This window comes from Nomascus leucogenys, chromosome 5 (assembly GCF_006542625.1).
Source record: "Nomascus leucogenys isolate Asia chromosome 5, Asia_NLE_v1, whole genome shotgun sequence".
NCBI lineage: Eukaryota > Metazoa > Chordata > Mammalia > Primates > Hylobatidae > Nomascus > Nomascus leucogenys.
The window spans coordinates 10,687,878-10,703,734 of NC_044385.1; the positions used below are offsets into that span (position 1 = coordinate 10,687,878).

The 15,857-nt window shown below is 39.2% G+C and overlaps 1 protein-coding gene across 6 annotated transcripts in view; it reads right to left on the bottom strand.

The window, feature by feature from the left end:
• Positions 1-15,857, bottom strand: part of RYR2 (ryanodine receptor 2) — a 787,631-nt gene that overhangs the window by 339,056 nt on the left and 432,718 nt on the right. For all 6 annotated transcript variants that reach the window (XM_030812625.1, XM_030812626.1, XM_030812624.1 and 3 more), the window contains 2 exons: positions 2,410-2,528; positions 1,067-1,200 (listed from right to left, as the gene is read on the bottom strand). In XM_030812625.1, coding sequence (XP_030668485.1) covers positions 1,067-1,200; positions 2,410-2,528 — 253 coding nt within the window. The remainder of the gene's footprint in view (positions 1-1,066; positions 1,201-2,409; positions 2,529-15,857) is intronic.

Consider the following 15,857-nt stretch of genomic DNA (forward strand, 5'->3'; position numbering starts at 1 on the left):
ACTTCACCTGGTGATCATGTGAGTCAATGCTCCTTAATAAACGCCCTTTCATATATACAGCTATCCTATTCGCCCTGTGCCTCTAGAGAAGCCTGACTAACACAGGGGATAAGAAAGGCAGTGTGGAATGGTGGTGTGGTGGCGGGCGCCTGTAATCTCAGCTACTCGGGAGGCTGAGGCGGGAGAATGGTGTGAACCTGGGAGGTGGAGCTGCTTTTCTTATCCCCTGTGTTAAGGGTGCACTTCTGGCACCATAGCTGACACATGGTATTCAATGAACGTTAGGTGCCTTGGAAGGCAGATCTAACTGAAGATGTAGTTTTATTGGTTATTTGCATAATTTATTACATTTTGGACATTCTGTTTTTGATTGTACATAGTAGGTACCTCAAAATGATATTGAAGGGGCCGGGCGCAGTGGCTCACGCCTGTAATCCCAGCATTTTGGGAGGCCAAGGCGGGCAGATCACGAGGTCAGGAGTTCGAGACCATCCTGCCTAACATGGTGAAACCCCGTCTCTACTAAAAATACAAAAAATTAGCCAGGCATGGTGGCGGGTGCCTGTAGTCCCAGCTTCTGGGGAGGCTGAGGCAGGAGAATGGCCTGAATCTGGGAGGTGGAGCTTGCAGTGAGCTGAGATCGTGCCACTGCACTCCAGCCTGGGTGACAGAGCGAGACTCCATCTCAAAAAAAGAAAAAAACAATGATATTGAAGGATAGTATTTTTAGTTACATTCTAAGAAGATGTAAAGCACAATTATATACAACCATATACCTATACAGTCGTCAGGGTGGTCCTGAAGATGCCAATGGTTATCTATCTACATAGGAATGTGAACAAAAGCTCTTATACGTGTTTGTGGCAAATTCGTATTTTGCTAGGTTCATTTATTATTATCCCATCTGATTGTTAGAGAAAAAGACATATTATTCACTGCAAAAATACAGAAAATAATACTATATGGTCTAATTCAAAAAACAGACCATATAGCGTCAGCTACAGAGCAAGAACATTAATTCTTTTATTATGTTACCTGTCAGGTGACATTGTCTGTCTGAATTTACCTGCTGACATGGTTCACAAGACGTGTCTGCAATAGCAAATCTCTTCCTGGTAAGAGGTTGTCACAGATGAGATGCTGGTTAGAACGGACTGCAACCCCATGGCAAACACAGAGTGAGCACAAGACATCCAGAACCTGACAAGAGAAATTACTTTCAGCTGATCCTCCCTCCCTCCCTGCTTTCCCTCCCTCCCTCCTTCCCTGCTTTCCCTCCCTCCCTCCCTCCCTCCCTGCTTTCCCTCCCTCCCTCCCTCCCTCCTTTCCCTCCCTCCCTCCTTTCCTCCCTCCCTCCCTCCCTCCTTTCCCTCCCTCCCTCCCTCCTTTCCCTCCCTCCCTCCCTCCCTGCTTTCCCTCCCTCCCTCCCTCCCTCCTTTCCCTCCCTCCCTCCTTCCTTCCTTCCTTCCTTCCTTCCTTCCTTCCTTCCTTCCTTCCTTCCCTCCTTCCTTCCAGACAGCATCTCACACTGTCACCCAGGCTGAAGTGCAGTGATGCGATCATAGCTCACTGCAGACTTGAACTCCTGGGCACAAAGAATCCTCCTACCTCAGCCTCTATAGGTGCATGCCACCACACCTGGCTAATTTTCTTTCTTTGTAAAGACAGGGTATTGCTATATTACCCAGGCTGGTCTCAAACTCCTGGCCTCAAGAGACCCTCCCATCTTGGCTTCCCCAATTACTGCAATGACAGGCATGAGCCACTGTGTGCAGTCACTTTCAGCTGATTCTAATCCCCCCTTCGGAATCAAGCACCAGCAGCACTTTTTTACAAAGCAAATGCATTCCTCCAGTTACACTTGACTCAGTTATTTAAACATTACTGTAGTTTCCCACTAATTTTCCAGCTTTTCTTCATATATAGAGAACTGTTCATGTTCCCACTGATGCTATGAATAAACACTAAACAATATTACTTGATCGTGATTAAGAGATGAAGGCCGGGCGTGGTGGCTCATGCCTGTAATCCCAGAATTTTGGGAGGCCAAGGCAGGTGGATCACCTGAGGTCAGGAGCTCAAGACCAGCCTGACCAATATGGTAAAACCCCGTCTCTACTAAAAATACAAAAATTAGCCGGGCATGGTGGCATGCACCTGTAGTCCCAGCTACTCGAGAGGCTGAGACAGGAGAATCGCTTGAGCCCTGGAGGCGGAGGTTGCAGTGAGCTGAGATGGCACCACTGCACTCCAGCCTGGGCGACAGAGTGCGACTGCATCTCAAAAAATAATTAGGAGATGAAAAACACTCATGAAAAATTTGACACACTTTTTAAAAGTTATTGTATTTTAAAAATACATCTAAAAGGATTTGAGAATTCATTCAGGGAAATAAAATAGTTCATTTACCTTGTGATTTCTTCCATGTTTGTCTAAAAGTGAGATAATGGATTTAATATGTCCTTCTTTAATAATATTTAGAGCTTCTGGACTTTCTACTAAAACACAGTGTAAAACTTCCAGAATGCCTAAAGATAAAACAAAGAAAGAGGAAAAAAAACCATGATTAATTGGTGTACAATGACCAGTGTCTTCCTTTTTCTACATATGTGCGTTCAGTACAACATGTAATTATCTGTGCTCATGTGACTGTTACAAGGCACTGTGATAGGTGACAGGTGGTGTTTGGGAGCGGGGACTAATATCCAAAGATGATGACATCACAGTTGAGGGAAGAAAAGGCAAACAACTGAGATGTGGTGTTTAGCAGAGGAAGCAGGTAATGCTACCCGAAGGAGGGAGTAAACAAAGCAACACAGAGGTGGGGCCTTAAAGAATACGTTCATGACCATTTTCAGGCTTTGCAGGAAAGGAAGGGCAGTACGTACATAAGTAAAGTCTTGAACGTGGGGCATATCTGGTGTGCCTAATGTACAGAGTGAGTAGGGGAGGGGACAGGTGGGTTAGGGCCAGTTTATGAAGCTTCTTGGCACTGAAAGTGTCATCCTGCAACAATGCATCCTAATCCATGGAGATCATGATATTCTCCTTGAGGTTTATAGTAGAAAAGATTTCTTAGTTTGTTAAATAAGAGAAATATGTAAAATAAGACAAAAATAAATAGAAATAACACAATGTATAAAACTGGATTAAAAATTGTGATATTTTTAGGTACCAGCCACCACAAAATATAAAGTAGTATATGCCTTTTCTTAAAGTTTAAAAAGGAAAGAAGAGAAAATAAATTTCCTTATCAGAAATTTTAGTGTGAACTTGTAAAGCTAAATGTGTACCTCTGCGTTCATGTTTTCAGAACAAGCTTGCCTTGTCAACAATGAGAATGGATCCCATTCACATCAATTAGACCCAACATACAGAAAACATCACCTCTAAGAGTTACACAGTATTGGGAAGGGCCCCAGACGAACCCTGTGGAAAGGCTCATACATCTCAAATGGAGTTAATATTCTTAGAAAAGAAATACAAAGTTTTACATTTACAAACGTATTATAGAATACAGAAGCAATTCTCTATGGCTGTCAGAATCTATATTTGATCCAAGCCCCAATCCATTACAAAACGAGGACTGTTAATGCTAATTTCTTCACTAATGACTTAGTTTGTTAAAATACAAATATATATTCAGCCAAAAGGATTTTGAGTTAAATTTTGGAGCTGTTCAAAATCAGCTGCTGTGTTCCAACAATGTGTAACAGTTAAAAATCAAAGACAACAGAAAATAATAATACAAGAGGCTGACGAGTTAAAAGATCTTTATATAAGTACACTAAAACTGAATACCTTTTTTTTTTTTTGCTATTACTGAAAACACAGGAACAAAATAAACTCATTCATTCTGTGCTAAAATAAAATCATGGAAATGGAAAAGCATTTTTAATAGACTGGTCATACTATCCTGATGTTTTTGTTTGTTTTCTCCCCATTATTGATTGCTATAGAGCACATGGCTGCCTTTTTATAAAAAATAATTTCAACTTTTATTTTTGATTCAAGGGATACATGTGCAGGTTTGTTACATGGATATATTGCATAATGCTGAGGTTTGTGGTACAATTGATCCCATCAACCAGGTAGTGAGCAAAGCCCAACCAATAGGTAATTTTTCAACCCTTGTTTCCATCCCCCTTCCCCCCGCTTACTAGTGCCTAGTCTATTGTTGCTATCTTTATGTCCATGAGTGCCCCTTGTTTAGCTCCCACTATAAGTGATAACACGCTGTATTTGGTTTTCTGTTCCTGCATTAATTCGCTTAGGATAACAACCTCCAGTTGCATCCATGTTGCTGTAAAGGACATGATGTCGTTGTTATTATGGCTGCGTGGTATTCTATGGTGTATATGTACCACATTTTCTTTATCCAATCTGTAGTATTTCATGATGCATAGGTACCACATTTTCTTTATGCAGTTCACTGTGGATGGGTACCTAGACTGATGGCGTGTCTTTGCTATTGTGAATAGTGATGCCATGAACATTTAAGTGCATGTGTCTTTTCGGTAAAAGAATTGATTTTCTTTCAGATATATACCCAGTAATAGTCTTGCTGGGTCAAATGGTAGTTCTCCGTTAAGTTTTTCGATAAATCTCCAAACTGCTTTCCACAGTGGCTGAACTAATTTACATTCCCACCAACAATGTAAGTCTTTTTTCTTTTTGAGATGGAGTTTCACTTTTGTTACCCAGGTTGGAATGCAATGACACAATCTCAGTTCTCTGCAACCTCTACCTCCCGGGTTCAAGCAACTCTCCTGCCTCAGCCTCTGGAGTAACTGGGATTACGGGCACCCACCACCATGCCCGGGTAATTTTTATATTTTTAGTAGAGACGGGGTTTCACCATGTTGGCCAGGCTGGTCTTGAACTCCTGATCTCAGGTGATCTGCCTGCCTTGGCCTCCCAAAGTGCTGGGATTACAGGTGCGAGCCACCGTGCCCGGCCTGACTTTTTAACAATAGCCAAGAGTGAGTGGTATGAGATGGTATCTCATCGTAGTTTTGATTTGCATTTCTCTCTGGTGATTGGAGATGTGGGTAGAATATTTTTCATATGTTTGTTGGCTGCTTGTCTGTCTTCCTTTGAGAAGTGTCTGTTCAAGTCTTTTGACAATTTTTTAATGGGGTTATTTGGCTTTTGCTCGTTGGGTTATTTAAGTTCCTTATAGATTCTGGATATTAGACCCTTGTCAGATGCATACTGCCTATTTTTATAAATAAAACTTTATTGTGTATTCCATGCACCTGCATTTATATACTGTCTATGGCTGCTTTCACACTACAAAGGCAGGGTTGAGTGATTCTAACAGACCTCACGGTCCACGCGGCCTATAATAGTAACTATCTGGCTGCTATGGTCTGAATGTTTTCATCTCCCCAAAATTGATATGTTGAAATCCTAACCCCCAAGGCAATGGTTGTCACGCGCGTCCATGTGAAGAGTCCACCAACAGGCTTTGTGTGAGCAACAAGGCTGTTTATTTCACCTGGGTGCAGGGGGGCTGAGTCTGTAAAATGAGTCAGCGAAGGGTGGTGGGATTATCATTAGTTCTTATAGGTTCGGGATAGGTGTACAAAGTACATTTTTAAGGGCGGGGGAGGATATTACAAAGTACCTTCTTTTTTTTTTTTTGAGACAGAGTCTCACTCTGTCACCCAGGCTGGAGTGCAGTGGTGCAATCTCGGCTCACTGCAAGCTCTGCCTCCCGGGTTCACGCCATTCTCTTGCCTCAGCCTCTCCAAGTAGCTGGGACTACAGGCGCCCGCCACCACGCCCGGCTAATTTTTTTGTATTTTTAATAGAGACAGGGTTTCACCGTGGTCTCGATCTCCTGACCTCGTGATCCGCCTGCCTCGGCCTCCCAAAGTGCTGGGATTACAAGTGTGAGCCACCGCGCCCAGCCTGCAAAGTACCTCCTTAAGGGTGGGGGAGAATATATGTATCGGTTAGGGTGGGACAGGAACAAATCACAATGGTAGAATGTCATCAGTTACGGCTATTTTCACTTCCTTTGTGGCTCTTGAGTTGCTTCAGGCCATCTGGATGTACACGTGCAGGTCACAGGGATATGATGGTTTAGCTTGGGCTCAAAGGCCTGACAATGGTATTAGGAGATGTTCCCCTTGGGGAGGTGATTAGGTCATGAAGGTAGAGCCCTTAAGAATGGGATCAGTATTTTATAAAGGAGGCCCCAAGGGAGCTTGCTGTCCCTTCCACCATGTGAGGACGAACTTTCTGTGAGAAAGGAGGCCCTCAGGATGCCATATCTGCAGAAGCCCTGATCTTGGATTTCCCAGAATCTAGAACTGTGAGAAATACATTTCTGTAGTTTATAAATCACCCAGTTTACGATATTTTGCTACAACAGTCCTACTTGACTAAGACGCTAGCCTTTTTCAGAAAAAGATTGCCAATCGTGGAATACAATATAGCCATTAAGAAAAAAGATCAAGAAGTTAAGACCAAGACCAATAAATTTTCTTGCTAAATAAACACTCATGAAGGCCCATAGAGTGAATAAACTGAATATATTAGAAAAGATGTGACTAGATTTTGGAAGTAAATAGCGTATGTCACAAAGTGCAAAAATGGCTATATGAAAACAAATCCCTGATTTTTCTCCTATTTAGCCTAGTCTAATAGAAAGCTTTCAGAATCTGGGGTTTAACATTAAAACAGTTTCTTTGTTTTTCAATTCTACCAGGTCAGATCCAATAAATAAACAGTTGAAAAACATTGACCACTTCTAATTCTATTAATTATGACAATAAACTGTCAGAGAAAACACATTTTATTTTCAATTTTATTGGAATAAACTGAAATATGCAGGCAAATTAGATGGCCAATACCTTAAGAATAACCCTGGTTTATTGGAATAATTTTTTTTGAGATAGGATCTTGCTCAGTTGCCCAGGCTGGAGTGCATTGGCATCATCATAGCTCACTGCAGCCTCAAGCTCCTGGGCTTAAGCAATCCTCCCACCTTAGCCTCCTGTAGCCTCCTGAGCAGCTGGGACTATAGGTGCATGCCACCATGCTGAGTTTTTTTTTTTTTTTTTTTGGTAGAGATAGGGGTGGTCTCATTATGTTGCCCAGACTGGTCTTGAACTCCTGGGCTCAAGCAATCCTCCCACTGGCCTCCCAAAGTGCTGAGATTATAGTCACGAGACACAGCACCCAGCCTGAAATAAATTTGATTTTTAATTTTATTGAAATAAACAGCAAATGTGCTTTTGTATAATAAAAAATTCTTAAAGGACAACAAATGAGAAACACCAAACAGTCCATTTTTAAATAAAAAAAGGAATAGGTATACAATATTATGTGTATATTTAAATTATGCTGATATATGCTTTGAACACTTGGGTGAAAAATGATGCAGAGAAACAGTGCTTAGTGAAGATTATAATATCAATAGTTATAACCATTTGATCACTAAATACTAAATACATTCAATAAGACCAAGAAATAGCTATAGTCATGGAGCTTATGGTTAGATTCTCAAATTTAAAAGCTTGGCAGATCATAACAGTATTATGGAATGAAAGAATTATAAATATACTACAAATTACTTAAAAAAATCTCAACCAATTACAATAAGGCAAAACAATTGAATTTTACGTTTTAATAAGTTTATAGAAATGATTTGAGAGAACCTTTTAATATCATAGAAATATATAATAACCAATGAAACTTTTTAAGAGTAGATCCAAAATAACATATACATTATAATTGCAACTATGTAAAATATATTCATTTGTATAAAACACATATTTTAAAAAAGACCAGAAGTTATTACCTAAAAAGGTTAGTCTTGGTTATTGCTGGATTTGTATACTTCTCTCCCAATATTTCATAAATTCTGTGAAATGAGCATGCATAACTTTTATAGTAAGAAACATATTTTAAAAGAATCATAAAACAATAGGAAGTAATATCTACTTACCTTGTATTTCTGCCACTAAATCTCAATACTTATTCAATTCATGCAACTTAATGAGGCCTGACAACAAATGGCCAGTAACATTAGCTGCCTTTCCTCTCTACGGTATATAACTATAATTAACTTTTAATCTATGGAAAGAGACTTTTAAGTCTTACACTTCATTCAAGTTATATAAACTTATTTTCATTCCATAAATTTGGAATAAGCATAAACAAAACCTGCCAGTTGCCACACAGAACACACAAATTACAGTACTGAGAGTTTATATTAGAATTCAATATTGTACAGCAATAAACTAGGGTTGGTCTCAGGGTACTGGCCATTTAATATGCATGATTTACCTGAGTAGTGAGCAGTAACAAGAACTTAGGATGACTATTCCAGGTTGATTTCAAATATCATCTCCTAATTATCTTCGGGACATTTCAATGAGAATGGCTCTAAGTACCCCCAACTAACTTTTCCAAAAGCCGAACATAACACCTTTCTTTGTACGTATATATGTAAAATTGCTTCTCTCATCCATCGTCCATCCATATATTCAAGCCAAAAACCTGAAGTCATTTTTGAATCCTCTTTCACTTTCTCATTTTCCTAAATCTAATTGTTAAAATTCATTAATCCTGTGTCCAAATTTATCTCCTAAACTCATCCTCTCCTTTCACTGAATAGCCTCTTACTATATCCTCCCCTCCAGTTTCTCCTCCCTCCCCAACCCATCCTCCAAACTGTAGGCGGTTATGCTGAAACACACATTTAATTAATGTCACTCCCTTGCTTAAAATCTTTAATGGCTTCCCAGACCTTCCAAGGTCAAAGTCCACTCCCCTTAGCATAGAATATCAGTCCCTATACCAGATAGTGCAACCTTCCTTTGCAGCCTCAATTCCTGCCACTTCCTCCCACAAACAATTAATATGTATACCTACATATGCATCATATATATTTATTAAGCACCTACCAGGCACTGTTCCAAGGAATGGGATCAGCAGTGAACCAGACAGGCAAGGCCCTCTTGAAACTTATAGGAACTTGCCCACCTTCAATCCTTTGCTGATGTTATTCTCAGATCTAAATACACTCCCACCTTCTAAGACTGCAAAATCTCAATCAGCTTGCGAAGGTTGAAAGTTACCTCATTTGGTGAGCCTTTACCAATTCCCTGGGATGAATTAATTATTCCTCCTTTTGTAGTAACAAGCACATTCACATTTTTAAAATTCTCATTTCAATCCCCCGTTACAGAACCAGCCCTTGAGAGCAGATATTGATTTAATTTTGCCTCCTTGTCACCCAGCTCACTCTGACCCAGGGAAAGCCATCTCATGTTTGCCAAATGACTAAGTGAATGAATATAAATGGACTGTTGGTTCTCACATTCTGTTTAAACAAAATAAATCTGCCATTTGTTTAGTTACTCATAACAAGATTGATAACTGTTAAGTGTAAATAGAATAACTGACATACTTTATATCTGGAGAATTTTATTTAAAACTGTTATTTTAAAGGTAGAAAAGACAGAAGACATAATATAGAGAATTTATGTTTCTTAGTGCTAGGATTTCCTTACCTGTGTTTTAATTTGAGGAAAAATTTTACTTGGTGAATTAGGCAAATTTCTGTGCTGTTTGTGTGTAGAACACAAAATTGAGGCTGCAGGCACTGCATGTTTAATACGTGCAAGTGTTTAGCCATTTGCCTTAAAACTTTTATGGTTGTAACTGTGAATTATTTATGTTCTCATGAGAAAGGAAAATCTCCAAGGATGTAACTAAATGTCTAGGAATAACTTAATGGTATTGGGAGCGGTGGCCAAGTGCTATGATGGGTAGAGAATATTCCTTATCATGTTTTTTGTAACCAAGAAAACGTGGTCCTGTTTGCTTTTTACTGATAGACTTAGACTTCTGTTACTTGACTTACAAATCTGTAGGAACTTCATTAGAGGTCAAAGTTGACTTTGCTATTGTATATTCACAGGTCACAACTCAGGCTGTCTGAGGTTGAACAAAATTTGTTGCGAATCTGTATAGAAAAACTAGAAACAAGCCACAGGGCAACAGTGCTGTATGTAGGTTGACTTTACCTACCAAGAAGAATCTAGCCTGGGGATTTTGCCCCATCGCAAGTAGGCATAAGCTTACATTTGGGAGAAGAAGGGAATGGAATTAGACTGGTAGCCACACAGGCACAGGAGGTCAACGTGGGGACAAAGCAAGCCATGACACTGGTGCTCCCATGATCACTGCGGAAAGCCCAGGAAAACCACCGACCTGGAAACCACTATGCCCCACTCCGCCATGGTACTGTTTCCCACCTATGGTTACAATTGTTTTGCAAAAATAAAACAAAGTCAAAATGATCCCAGAACACCAAGATGTATGTGGATTTAGATGGAAACTAGTTCTCTATTCATGAAGGATACAGGAGTGTGATTCTGCTCTGGGAGAAGGCAAGTCTCTTTTCCATCTCTATTTCAAGTAGGAGTAAAAAGACAAAAGATTACTCCAGAAGGAGCACCTGGCCCCACTTGAAAATCATGACATGGAAACCCTTTCGTCTAAGCTAGAGGTAAGCAATCAGGAAGACTCCAGCTGAGTGCTAATTAGTAGGAATTGAACTGCCCCATGTAAAGGAAACACCGGAGATACAGTGCCAGTCAAAGAGTTTGGCGGTGTCCACAGCAGATCAGCGAAAGAAGTCACCGTCAGAGACCCAACGAATTACAAATTATTAAAACCACAGGTTATTGTTTGAGGATTTTTTCCCTCCTACCTGGGAGTTGAAACCCGTTAGAACTTTTTCGGTCAGAACCTTTTTATTAATATCCCCAGATTTCACTGACATTTCACTGAAAGTAGGAAAATTTGTCTTTTACCTCTGAGTAATTAAATAAAGTGACATAACAAGTAAAAAGATGGGGAAGTAAACTGGGAAATGACTAGAAAGAACAGGGAAACACACAGAACATGAATGACATTTGCATTCCTGAATGCAAACAATTTAGGGATGTGACAGACCGTCATTCTGAAACAGAAGAGTAATTGATTGGTAGTCTTGGTATTTACAAAGCTTAATGGGGAACTATCATAGTTAAGAGGTATCATTATTGTTCTATTGTGTTATATACTGGTGATAAGCACGGATGTAAGCCAATGTGCCTAGTTTTGTGTCCTCGCAGGTTTTTAGCAAATTATTTAACATCTCTGTGCCCCAGTGTCCACATCTATGAAATGGACGTAATAATGGTGCCTGGGAGAGGGGAAATTGTTATGAATAGCAATATATGTAAGACATTTAGAACAGAGCTTGGATCAAAGCAATGCTATGTAAGTACTTGCTATAATTTTATGGTTGAAATAAAATAAGGCAAATGAAACCAAGTCAACAGGGAAGAATTACCAATATGCTCCTTTGCTGAGCAGTGATGATAGTCGTAAGAGGTAGAGAAATGCTGAATGGACAACACCGATCAGAGGAGAATTCAGGGGAGATATCTATTGAATCAGCATGAAGCCATGGAATCAAAGTTAGTTATTCAAATAAAATCAGGTAAATTAGTAAATCAGGAGAAATTAAACCAGCCTGTTAGACCTTGGCGAGAGACACAGTGAGACACAGAGAAACAAGGAGGGCAAATGGGCAGAACCACAGAAAGTTTTGCATTCTTGAGATTACAGGAGAGTTGAGTCAAAAATGCACTGAAGGATCATCAGAGAAATGCAAATCAAAACTAAAATGAGATATCATTGCACTCCAGTTACAATGGCTTATATCCAAAAGACAGGCAATAACAAACGCTGGCAAGGGTATGGAGAAAAGGGAACTCTCCTGCACTGTTGGTGGGAATGTAAATTAGTACAATCACTATGGAGAACATTTTGGAGGTTCCTCAAAAAACTAAAAATTGAGCTACTATGTGATCCAGCAATCCCGCTGCTGAGTATATACCCAAAAGAAAGAAATCAGTATATCGATGAGATATCTGCACTCCATGGTGGTTGCAGTACTGTTCATAATTGCAATGATTTGGAAGCAACCTAAATGTCCATCTGCAGATGGATGGATAAAGAAAATCAGTACGTATACACAATGGAGTACTATTCAGCCATAAAAAAGAATGAGATCCAGTCATTTGCAACAACATGGATGAACTGGAGATGATTATGTTAAGTGAAATAAGCCAGGTACAGAAAGACAATCATCACATGTTCTCACTTATTTGTGGGATCTAAAAATCAAAACATTTGAGTTCATGGACATAGGAAGTAGAAGGATAGTTATCAGAGGCTAGGAAGGATAGCGGGGGGCTCTAGAGGAATGTAGGGATGGTTGATGGGTACAAAAAAATAGAAAGAATGAGTAAGACCTACTACTTGATAGCACAACAGTGCGACTATATCCAATAATAACTTAATTGCACATTTTAAATGTACAATTAACTCTTTAACTTGAAGAGCATAATTGGATTGCTTGTAACACAAAGAAGAAATGCTTGAAAGGGGATGGATAACCCATTCTCCATCAGGTGCTTATTTCACATTGCATACCTGTATCAAAACATCTCATGTGTCCCATGAGTATATACACCTACTACGTACTCATAAAATTAAAAAAATAGTGAAAGTTCAACTAAGACTTAGGGTTTAATAAATGCTAAAACAAAGCATAAAGCACCCCTGGTTAACAGGAATGTCTTCTTATGGCACGAACATCATGAAAAAAGAAAAACATGCAAATGAAGTAAGCAGCAATTTGCTATAGAGAAGACATGGTCTAGCTAGTTCCATGTTGGCACAAGATCCAAGGAGTTTGGGAGGTGGTTTTTGTTTTTTGGGTTTTTTTTTTGCTACACAGCAATGGTGAGGCTATAAGGGAAAGAATCTGAGTTACGTGTAAAAGCAATAATTTGTATCTAGGCCTGTGCATCTGAGAGGGTTCTGTAAAGGCACAAATCTGTTGTTTTTTTCCACGAGTTTAAATTAAACTGCCAATGAGTGACAACTTATGCATTGCATCGAAGTTGTCTTATTTTCAAGAGTAAGCACAACCGTGAGGGAAAATGAGAAAGCAGGAACTACAGAAACTTCTAATTTGCGCTAACCGGAAGCTTAGTTTGCTCTTCCTACAGAGCATTGGGTCTACCCAAAACAAACAGCAAGGGTTGAATAATGAGTCAATATATAGCAGAATTACAACACATCTTTTTAAATGTTTGCAGTGAATTTTGTGTATCACAAACTGAATCACCACTGAGCCAGAGAAAAATGTTTTTGTTTGTTTAAAATGGGTATAAATTTGAAGTCAAGAAATCATTTGAGTTTCAATATAAGATAAACTGATAAATGATTTTTTAACTTTTTATTCTTTACAAATAATCAGAAAGAAAAGAAAAAAGAAGCAGTGCACATTTTGCTTCCTGTTAACAGGGGGTTAACTCATGAAATAAATACATTACTCTAAATAGAGTTTCTGTAAGTCACACAAATAGAGGGAGAAAAATAAATTGACATATATATATATATATATATATATATACATACACTTAAAAATAACAATTCCAAGAGATTTGGGCTCAAGCCAAATTACCAAAATACATAATTACATATGCTTCATATTTTTATGCTGGTTTTGTGGCTAAAGAAGAAAATAAGCCCATTAAATCTTGAGCACTCATAAAGCTCCAAAAAGGAGAAAAAAGCAACAGAGGTTAAAATTAAAATATAACAAGGCTTGGCAAAATTAGGAAAAGGAGAGAAAAATTAATAAAAATGGAAGTTAGTGAAGATAAAAGGTGGATCACATCATTATTCATATACAGAATGAAGGAATATCATGGATGCATTTGCAAAACAGACAAACAGAAATGATGGACCAAGAGTCTTTTATTAGAAGAAAAGATGAATATGAGTCAAGAGTTTCCTGGAGTAAATTAGCTGAAATAAAACACATAAAATGAGCACTGTGATTATAATGTACTATGCAGCCTTAATTAGGCCTCTGATGGTTTGCTGCTTTCAGTTTAAGGAACCGTGATTTATAAAAAATAGACAAACTATAGAAGTTAAAGTCCAGTTAAAAGAAAAGAGAATGTCAACTAAAAGCAGTTCATTATACAACAAGTAACGGTATTAGAATTTTTATTCCATACAAACATTTATTTGTATAAATTGCCACATCTCAAAACCTAAGAGAATGCTGAATGCCAGATAGGAAATCATTAATACTTCAAGATATTCTTTTTTTTTTTTTTTTTTTTTTTTTTGAGATGATCTTGGTTCACTACAGCCTCTGCCTCCCAGGCTTAAGTGATCCTCCTGCCTCAGCCTCCCAAGTAACTGGGACAACAGGTGCGTGCCACCACACCCAGCTGATTTTCGTATTTTTAGTAGAGACGAGGTTTCACCATGTTGGCCAGGACAGTCTCGAACTCCTGACCCCAACTGATCCACCCGCCTCAGCCTCCCAAAGTGCTGGGATTACAGGCATGAGCCACCATGCCACGCCAGATATGCCTATCTTGCTGTTGACATTCATGGTTCTGGTTTTCTGGGGGTCTCTTTCATTTATTCATTCATGCATCACTGAGTACATCAAATGGACCATTCACTGTGTTAGGTCCAGGGTTTCAGCAAAATGAGGAGCAAAATTGGCCTCATCCCTGCTCTCATAGAGCTTACAGACTACAGAAGTTCAATCCTAGGTCCACTGGTTTCCTTTTACCTTGAAACGGTGACATCTGAGCTGTGCAGCCTCAGATTCTTCATTTGTAAATGGAAATTATAATAAAACCTACCTTATAGAGTAACTGTGGAAATCCAGTGGAGTAATGCATATGACACTCTCAGCACAGTGCCCTAAATTCACTTAAGATTTCCTTGGTTGCACAATTAAAAACTATGCAGTCATTATAAAGGTCAAAAATCTAAGACTCTGGGTCTCCCTGTGACACGTCAGTACCCACAGAAATGCTGGCAGATGTAATTGTTTGCTCTAAAGCCTTACTCAAAGGTTTACAAGACATATACACCTGAGCATTTTTTAAGATGGATCCCCTGGAGCAAGACCAATACAGATTAATCAGTTCTTCCAAAAGATGTGTACCTCAAAGCAGCAAATATTTATTGAGAGCTATCATTTTGGGCAGAAACGTAAACTGAGCATAGCATCAGCTTCATCGTTACATCAATTTTAAAAGTTCTCCTGCAGTATAAAGACAAACCAAGGGCATCATTCCCAGTGATCGCAAAGAAAACAAATAAAGGTGCATAGAGTAGCCTAGTTGTTGTAGTTAGCAAGTGTAAAGTAAGGGGAAGGAGAAAGGTTGTGCAATACATTGACAAAAAGCACAATTTTAGATAGGGCACTGTGTGCAGAATGGTATGTAGTGGTGAGATATATCAGTATGTGTAGGGTGAAATACAACAACTTTAATGCATTTCAAAGTGGATGTATTTTTGGAAAACTGAGCAAATCACTTCAGACCTGAGAATGTGAGAAAGTACTACCAGAAGACCAAAACACTTCGTGATTTAATGAAGAGTGGTATTTTGAATCATTCGCCACTAAGTCTGCATTATCCAATGTAACTCAAGAGAGGGGTAGTAAGGCCACAAGGGAGGCTAGGTGGGTTAGGAAGCCTCCAGAAAACACTTTCACTTTCACTCTGAAATTCTACAAATCTGCAACAATTGAACTTGTCTATTTACATGAGAGAGTTAGTGTATTTCTTCATCACATTGGAATAACATACAGCGCACACTCATTCCATCATTATCCATCCCGCTGGCCCCCAACTGAGACATTATCTATTATGAAGGGAAAGAGTATGAAATTTGCAGCCAGATGGTAAGCGAGGGTAGGGGGGTCCCTTAAGGCCTGCCTCGGTGGCTTACAT